At 34.9% G+C, this 9933-nt stretch overlaps 1 protein-coding gene across 2 annotated transcripts; it reads left to right on the plus strand.

Moving 5' to 3' along the window:
- Positions 1-3167: 3167 nt before the first annotated feature.
- LOC132550078 (uncharacterized) lies at positions 3168-9593 on the plus strand. 2 transcript variants are annotated; one of them, XM_060214087.1, is made up of 3 exons: positions 3168-3252; positions 5598-5716; positions 6263-9593. In XM_060214087.1, exons 2-3 carry the CDS (start codon positions 5608-5610, stop codon positions 7075-7077), a joined length of 924 nt encoding a protein of 307 aa, XP_060070070.1. In that variant the 5' UTR covers positions 3168-3252; positions 5598-5607; the 3' UTR covers positions 7078-9593. The 2 variants fall into 2 exon arrangements, with proteins under 2 accessions (XP_060070070.1, XP_060070071.1); XM_060214088.1 differs by lacking the exon at positions 3168-3252 and adding an exon at positions 4462-4474.
- The last annotated feature ends 340 nt before the right edge of the window (positions 9594-9933 follow it).

The following is a 9933-nucleotide window of genomic DNA, read 5'->3' on the forward strand; positions in this document are numbered from 1 at the left end:
CAGGGGAGCTAACTATCAATGTTATTGAGACCACTAATGTTCTGAATGTCTGTTGTATTGGCATTCGCCCTACGATGCTTTACAGGAAGAAACTACCAATTTGCACTCTCGGACATAACATATATAAAAGGTGACGTAGAGAAATCAAGAAACTTAACCATAACATATCAACCAGACCAGATGACCTCTATCCAAAGCTTTTAAGTAAAATGTCGAACTTTTTCTCAGAATCACTCACAAGTTAATCCAGTAAGGACATCTACCAGCAGAATAGTTGATGGCAAATGTTTGTTCAATTGCAAAATAGGCTCGACCAAATCTCCAGTGTAAAATGTAAAGTGCTTCAACGCAAAGTACTTAAGGATAAAAGCAATTTATTATTTTTTTTAAAGTCAACACGATTCAGAGCACGAAATCAATTACCACTCAAATCCTGGAAGTTACAGGTGATTGGAAAGCCGCTATGGAAAAGTTACAGATCAACAACGCTTTTGACACGTGATGCGTAGGTTACTGAAAGAAGTTGAAAGCTACAGATATCAAATGAAAAGTACACAACTGGATAAAAATTTACTGATTAACAAGAAACATAGAATAACCATAAATTACTTTCTTCAAAAATACCGAAAGCGGTGTTATCGGGCTACTTGTGTTCCATATTTAGATAGCCGTACACAGTTTCTCGGTGTGGCCATGGGTGATTTTTTTTGCTCATTAGATTACCCCATTACAAAGGTTTTAATTAAAAATGAAAAAAAAAATCCTTGCTAAAATTGGTCCTGTCATGTTTAGGTGGACAATGTGGGGTTTCATTTTTTTCAGGATAATATTTTAGTTTTGTGTTGGAGATTACTATTTGGGCAGTCTCGAATCTGTGTCTACGCACCAAAAACTAGCTTTACAGGAAGTGAAAGTTTCATAGTGTTTACATGTGGTCATGTTATGAAGGATTTCCGAGTTGGAATTTGCTGAAATGTAAGTACGTTGTTACCACGACGTTGTTTTTGCTTTTAAGATAGGTGTTTAGAGTTAAATCTAGAAAGTTGTAGTGTTAGGTTGAAATTAGAAGTATTTTTGTATTTTTTCAGTAGGTAACCATGACAATCAAATGTCAGAAATCAAAGGAAATTTTTGATTTACACAAATTTCATCTCTCTACTATTAATGTAATTGTTATGTAGTTTATAAATATATATACATGTAATGATGTATTTTTCATAACCAATCTGCTATACCTTTATATCTCAAACATGACCAATGATTTCAGGAAAAATGCAAATTAACTGTTTCCTGCTACCTTGCATCAATGACATGCCGGAAGCAGTTGACTTTATCATAACATTATATGCTGACGACAGTAAGTATCAGCAATGGATGATATATTTATTCTATAAATAACATCGGGACTGCTAACAACTTCTGTAAATATTTCGTGAGGGATTTATTTTCGCGTTTATATGCAAGACAATGACATCCATGTTGGTTTAGTTACTGGTATCAGGTACTGAAGAGTCCAGGTCTCTCATAACTGAATTGAAAATAATTTCTAGATCAACGTTCATATATTCGTGAATATACCTGAAGAGTTACGTTCGCGAAGTAAAAGTATTTGTGAAGGATTTACAGTACGTGGATGGAATGAAACGCCTGATGAATCTGAATTTGGGAAATTCTAAACATATGGAGCTATAACAAATACTATCAGTACAACATTTTTGACCATTCAGAGGCCAAGACTGTGTTGTCACAGTGACTGGTTTTGAAATACCTGATAAATTTCAAGTCAGTTGGATGCTCGACAAACAACGATTTCTCAAAATGCATAGCCGGACAAATTTGACTCAGGAGGGCTCCTTGAGGAAGAGAAATGCAAAGTCACTTCAGGGGCATATCTCCACATTGTACTGACCATTCCCCAAAATATTTTTAAAATCCGTTGTAAACTGGGTGAATGCAATGATTCCATTACACCAAACTTTGTTGCGGAGGTATAATGATTAATTTCAGAAGTGAACCCGATACAGAATATAACATGCAACTCCATTACTGTGAGGTTTCTATACAGAATACTAATTTCAGAAGTCCGATACGGACTATAACATACAAATCCATTACTGCGGGGTATCCATTTTAAGTTCTCCTCGCTGTGTTTATGCAGAATAGTTATTGTAAGCAAAACACCCTATACCAACAATAGTATACTATTCTGCTTTTGGAACATAATTATTTGCCTGCAGTTTCCAAATGAAATTATCCCGTCATAGGATGTCTGTTACACCTTTCCCATCCATCGTCATTCAAGACCTCTCACAAGCGTCTATTCAAGCAAGGTAGAGCTATTTTACATAAAATGACAGTTTATTACGAATTTGTTGTAAAACAAATAAAGTTTATATTTTCATCTTCATCCATATTCTACTTATTCTATATATATTAACTGGTAGAGGAAATCGATCATCAGCGAATATCAATTAGTGTTAACAGCGGGTTTTATTGTGTAATTAATTAAGTAAGTAGGTGATGCGGAGGATGCACTCTCCATATGTGAACATAGGAATGGAAGTTCTATATTTCCCCAATCCGCAAATACATATCTCAATTAATATTTAACATTGGAGATAAAAGTACTGTTTCTTTGAAATAGAACTGATTTGACTTTCTTGCTTCATCGGAAATTAGCGCAGCAAGTTTCTCTCGGGGAGTAAAATCAGACAGGAAACATCTTTCTCAAAGTATCACATTACAAAATATTACGTGATATGCTTGTCAGAACTGATCTCCATTGTTATATAAGTGATCAGCGAATCAACCAACTTGATCAATAATGTGTCTGTTTACATGTTGGGGCGCCGCTTTACTATTTATTTCATTTAAAAGATATCACTAATTCATTATGATGATACCAGAGAGATAGCATTAATTCTATATAGTAATATCCTTAATGCGTTAAAGTGATTTCATCAATACTTCATACCTTTTTGTAATAATGAAATAAATATAATAGATTGGTGATATTACCTCATCGTTTTAGTGGTATCAACAAAAAGTAGCGCGAGTAAAACGGCGTCCCATAGCTGCCAACTATAAATAAATGTTTGCGAAATTTGCCTCTACACACGCGTAACGTGTACACAAACAGTGGTGTGCAGATCACGCGGCATCCCACGAACAGTAAACCTGTGAGGTACAGTTTTGACTGACAGAGGCGATCTTTTCACACAGGACATCATCGCAGAGAGAAGGGTCCCACAGGTAAGTAAACTGGACATCATATTTTTTACTATTTCTTACCGTAATGTCTATAATTTCGTTACTCAACGTGAAATTTCGGGTTTAGATATCATCCCTCGATTGCATACGCTTTTTCTGAGTGTGCAAAAATAGGTCAAATATTTTCCCAAGATCTGTTGGTTAGAAATACTTGTATGTACGACCAATGCAGGACATAATACACACCAGCGAGGAATGTTGCTCGGAGTGATATATTGGAAATTCCACTGTGTTGTGATGCTCGTCTACAACTAACCATCACTGGTATCAAATTAAGTTCATTTCAAACGTTATTTTCTGAATAGCCCTCAAGTAATGTATTTCTAAAACCCCTGACATTTACTGTAGTCAATAACTTCTCAATAAAGGATGTGTATAAAATTTTGCCATACAGCGTCCTATGTCTGTTGGGGGACCACACTATCTGACATGTACACAAACGATCGTGTGTGCATGAACGCAGCACTGCTGTGATACATCTTAATCCATGTAAAACTCGGCCAACATCTCAATGATACACTGTACAGTTGGGGCGTAACCGATTTGGCGTTTTAGGATATATTTCAAGAGGAGATGATAAATAATGTTTCCATTAGGACAAATCCTAAGTATACATCGAGTATGAGTACGTTTGGAATCGCCAACAATGGATGTCTGATTAGCCAAAATTTTATTAAAATCTCCCCCTAGACTTTTTAATGATATTCTATGACAAAGATACCATGTAATAACTATAGTAAAACAATTACATTTAATTCTCTTTACACATGTCGGATCTATGATTGGCTGAAGGGTCACATTTTTCAAATGTGACATACTCTTTAATAACAGCATGAGACAGAAGTGAGAATATTACCAGTTCAAAGTTTACATTAGACTAATAAAGCGCTGCTTTGTTTAAACGAGTATTTGCAAAAGTAACTACATTGTATGTGATGTGATAGAAAGAATCTCATACCCTTTCCCGTTTTATATGAAGTTTTTGTAACTCGTCACGATTATTTTTCATCTTATCGAGTCTCTGACTATAAGACTCGTTTTTTTATCTCACGTGGAGGGACAATTATGTAAGATCTATCGTATATGTGATAAAGTGTAAATAATTCACACTCTCGTTAGTTAAGTTACTGTCTTTATTCTTATTATAGATTGTTTAGTGAAGTGAGATTACAATACCAACACATGTGTGGTCACATAGTCAACGGTAATTATGACTGTTGGGGACTGGCTACTCGGCTAATAGAGGATGTAAACGTCCAGTGACAGTTATGGTCACCCATTCCTTATCGTTGAAACTACGTTACACTGGGTATTGTATCCGATCAGTAGGGGTTGAACAGCAGATGTTTCATCTGCCATGTCAAATAGGTCCCACGTTACCTCTGTAAAAGCGTGGGAAATGACAGTTAAAATACCACTTCCCATCACTTCTCGAGACTAGCCGTATTTTCTCAGTTTTCGCTTATACAAATGTTGTCACCATGCGTAATATATGTACCACAATTCATGCGAATCAGAAGATCAAGGTCTCGTCGTAAACTGAAGCCACTTATATATATGTGATAAATGCCATAGTAAATTTTCCAAATTCTGGAAAAAATCTTAGAATGCAAATGTTTCAAACAGAGTTTATTGAGATTAGAAAATTCAGAAACGTGAAATCTAATTGACTAAATCCCTATTTACATTCCATGAATAAAGAACGATGTGCTTTCGATGGGTTTTGTTTAAAACCAATATTTGTCATTTTATATCAAAACACTACGATTCTGATGATATACGCAAAAACAATGTTTTTGTTTTGCTTTTGTGATTAACGCCCTTGTCAAATGAGGACAGTCGCGCATGTCAAGAGGGAAACATTAAGTATAATGCATAGCACAGAATCATTCATAGTGTCAGAATGCTTACAGCAGAGCTATTTTGATCTCTTCCTGTCTCCCGGAACCTAATGGTCACAAACTTGAAAAGTGATATATATTCTTAAACATCCTCTTTGGGTCTATACCAGTCGTCCTGGTGCGGTTTCTTTAATTATGGAACTATGAGACTATTAAGACTAAGGAGTCTTTGCTATCTTTAAAGAGCCATATGTGTTCATTTTCATTTTGTTTTCGTGGCTTACTTGCTTACTTCTATGGATAACTTGAGTATATCGATAACATCGTTTGCCGAAATATCGATATTTAACATGAAGTTTTGTTAATATGCATAAAGAGATATCGAAGCCGTGTAACACATTTTTGTGGGAAAGTTATATTTAGAAATGTTCAAAAGAGAATTGTACTTCACCTGTTCAATTAACAAACACTTTAATAAATTTCTAGATTTCCAAAGATGGCGGAACATAATTGTCCACGTATAGCTGTGATCATCGTCACAGTCTTTGTGTACATCGTCATGATAGCCTTTAATGCTTTATCTGGAGCTGGCGGACAAGCGCTGGGTAAGTAAATCTAAAATCGCTTTGTATATGAACAACAACAAACAAACAAACGTTAGATACTATCATTGAAAACTCAAACAATACAAAAACAAAATGCTAAGAAGATAAACGAACCTGATCTGTACCAACGTGTTTTGATAACGATCAGTTGAAGGGATATGCTGTGAAATGCTGCTAATTAATATCCAAAACGTACAATTTCAGAAATACGTAGAAATATTATCCTTCATTACTAGCTATAACAAATAATAAATTGCAAAGCAAAAGATTGATAGATATCCATATAAAATCAAATTATTTCAGAAACAATCGTAAAATCTTGCATATTTTAATTTCTGGGAGTAAGTGAAGTGCCCTTTCGGTCAAAGTTCATGTTATCAACCAATCAAATAACCGGAAGGTCACACAAATGTCTCAGAGTGGAATATGAGAATAAGAAGGTGTTTTATTTGAAATTTATGAAACTGCAACAGAAAGTTCTGCAATAGTCGATTAATGTTTAAGTCCACAAAATACTTCACCTGTATTTGTTTATTGTATTTACAGGGATATTCAACAGCACTGTCGGTGACGTCTCCGATATTTTCTATCTCGAGGTGACTCCCGCGGGCTGGACGTTCAGTATCTGGGGCTTCATATACACATGGCAGGCCCTCTGGCTCATCTACGCCCTCACCACCATCTGTCGTAAAACTAAATCTGGAACCTACATCTACCAACTTCCGGTTCTTCCTCCAATAATATATGTATTGTACATTTTCAATAACATTTGCCTTGTCTCGTGGTTGTTTGTCTGGGATAGGAAAGAACTTATTTGGGCTTTAGTTACAATTGCCTTACTTCCTATCACTCTCGCTATAGCCCTCTTCTTTTCGTTCCGAAGGCTGTATCACAACCTCGAAGAACTTACAGAAGATGAGGCTGTCCGAGACATCTGGCTCATACGTTTCTTGGTACAAAATGGCATGGCTTTCTTTGGTGCATGGGTAACCATAGCTACACTACTGAACGCTGCCATGGTGATGACCTACAGAGGTAACCTTACGAATGAAGATGCTTGCACAACTGCCTTGGGTATTTTGTCCTGCATCATTGTCACATGGTTTCTCCTTGACAATACAATACTGGACCGATATGTACGGTACACTTTCAGCCCCTACATTACACTTACTATTGGACTCAGTGGTGCCGTCGCTAAGAATTATGACATTCAACTTCATTATAGAAATTCCATCTTTTTGTTGACTCTTCTTGTTGTCGCTGCGGTGATGCTTATTACCAAATTCCATATCATGATATTTCGCCATTTTCGGAAGCCTATTTCTTCTAAAATGCAATATAACATGAATGCTGAAATTTAAGTAGTCACTCTGTTTATTTTTTTCTTGTCATTTTGAAGTAAATTGAGAACAGATATTTATCGTCTGTTCTGTGTAAGGAACATGGATTTCTAAAATTACCGTTAAGTGGCTTGCCCCAAGATCGGTCAGTCTCTCAGCTTCCTGAGAAACTCAAACCGCCATGGTAGGTAGTCTCACCACACACCTCAGATCTCCACCTTGTTATGAATATCTAGGCCAACGCTCTATCAACCCAGCTGTTGTAGCCTCAAAGATATTTTTGTATGATAATTATTACTTTATTGTCGACTACTTGACGACATGTCCTTAGGAACAAAGAACATGTGATGGTTGATGGTTAATGTTATGTAAAACATACCTTAAGGAGCACTAAATGTGTACCAGGTAAAGAATCAGTCATCGGACCACTGTATATTTTGTATATGACGTTTTTAACTCTTTTAGTTTAGCTATATTCGTCTTTGTACGGAAGCCGGTTCGTGCAAGTATTTTTTCTCGTAATTACGACTTAATTATCTCGTAATTACGACTTAATTATCTTGTAAGTACGACTTAGGTATCTCATTTTTTCGACCTCACTATGACGTAACTAAGTCTTAATTACGAGATAAAAAAAATACTTCAAGTGGCACTTACTGGCTTCCGTAATTTAGTGAGCCACAGTATTTTTATTCGAAAACAAAGATACAACTTGTGCGAGATATACTTAAAGTACATCTTGACGCATTGGGTAGTAGGGCATTATTATCAATGACTAGAAGCTTCAGCTGTTAATCCAAGATGGAAGGATAATTTGCTGATATTACAAGTATGAATGTCATCTGAAAGCCGTATATTATTTATATATCAGTTTCATAAATATCTTTTATGCCATGTGAAATTTGAACCTAGGCGTTTAACACGATAGATTATGTAACGTTTATGTGCATTTCGTTGGATAAAATATTGAGATTCAGATGTGTTGACCTTTACGTTTGTTTGGTGTCAGATATGATGACGTGAATAATGTAACTTTGGTATGGTCATGTAAATGCCGGTTGGAAATTGATATTTGATGATAACAGCTAGACCTCTGTATCAAACTTATAAGGTATCAATATGGTATCCTAGATCACTACATCATCGTTACCTATTTCCCGATGGGATTTGTGCATTAATGCTAACTGAGTTAATGAATGTAAAAGTTTGGTGACTTCTTCATTTTTCAACGTTTTGCGAAATATGTATTATTTCATCAAATTTCTTAACCGACATTTTTTCCCATAGTTTTTTTTTATTATTGTTATAATTTTCAATCGGATGATTCCAAATCTTGTACCCAGCTTCATTTCGGTTTTGTCAAGGGCAGTAATACAAGCGAGATTTCAATATACTCACATTTTTAGAGAGTTACTATTCATACCGGAGAAAATACTGCTATTTGATTTCATTTTGCTTTTAGATTCAATTCAAATGTTTGTTAGAGTGACAAGCTTCAGAATAAAAAAAAATAAACACTGTTTATGTGTAAAATTTCATATACATCTCTCTTCTCAGTTAGTGTCAGTGAAGTTTATTTAATTATATGAATCTCCAGTTTGTATAACATGCAGTTGACACTTGCCACATATAGTTTTGCTGTTTTCAGCAATGACGGAAAACAGCTGTATTTTAGCACGTGTGGTAATTCGATAGAATTACTCTCTGAATTTACTTAAAAATTACGTTAAAAATATGAATTATTTATAAAAAAAGGCGTTATTATATGTTGTAATTAACACTTTTATTTAGGAAAATTCATAAAATCGTTGTCATATCCGTTGAAGTTTGTCTTCCTTCTTCCTAGCCAAAATACAGCTTATATTTTAAGACACTGTTCATGTACATTTATTCTCTATATACCTGATGTGATATTACCATTATCATGCTTAAGATCAAACGCAATTTGTTTGAGAAGATATACATATATAGGCATGAACTGCCTTTTTCATTGCTTCACTCAACTCATTTATACACCATTTTAATGAAACATTCAAATAATCAAATCCAAGTAATTATATTTTACATTTGTTATATGATATATATTTTATTATATTTTATTATATGCATACTGTATAACAAACAGATATCACAATTACTTCCAAATAATGAGTGACGAAGGTTTCCGAGTCTATAACCGAAAATACGTAAACAGGAAACCATATGTGTTCTTATCTTCATTAGTAAGAATTTGTGTTTTCAAACGTGTTTAGCAATATTCAGACCATGAATGCGTACATTTGTCAAATTTATTTGAATTGTTTAAAGTTTTAGTATGTTTTATTTCCATTTAAAAGCCTGAAAAGATAGTGTTTTGATTTCTGACGTCATTTTCTAATTGTCTGTTTCTTCTGTTCTAATACATTGTAAAACTTATACGGTGCCGGATATGATAAAGCATAGCTACATGTGTATACTTGTATTACGGAGAGGACATTGATAACAAGTGTCCTATACTTTTATATATTATTTATGTAATAAAAATGGTTTTAATTTCAGTGTTGTTTATGACTGAGTGAGGTGACATGGTTATGACATTTCAGTAGGATAACACTAGGAGTCCATCATTACCCCTATTATACGTGGACTCTGGCATCATATGTCCCATATTATCACTAGGACATATAACAATTTATCACATAACCGACCCGTTTTCCCATGTCATACGCCCATGTCATAATAATGGTAATACACATGTGTAATAAAGGTTTGGGGTCTGCTGATTGGTCAAAACCGTGGGAACGTATTCATACGCCAGCGCGCGTACTACTTTTATTTACTACGACAACAAACTGTAGTAGAATATGGCTGACCAGATCAACATTGGCGACACAGTTT

The sequence above is a fragment of the Ylistrum balloti genome, unplaced genomic scaffold (genome assembly GCF_031769215.1).
Source record: "Ylistrum balloti isolate Yb309-2 unplaced genomic scaffold, AGI_CSIRO_Ybal_v1 Utg370104, whole genome shotgun sequence".
Taxonomy (NCBI): domain Eukaryota; kingdom Metazoa; phylum Mollusca; class Bivalvia; order Pectinida; family Pectinidae; genus Ylistrum; species Ylistrum balloti.

Excerpts from the sequence above, each read along its gene's own strand:
- LOC132550078 (XM_060214087.1), top strand. The coding sequence starts at position 5,608 with ATGGCGGAACATAATTGTCCACGTATAGCTGTGATCATCGTCACAGTC. Across the intron at positions 5,717-6,262 it reads AGCTGGCGGACAAGCGCTGG|GGATATTCAACAGCACTGTC; the intron begins GTAAGTAAATCT and ends TTGTATTTACAG.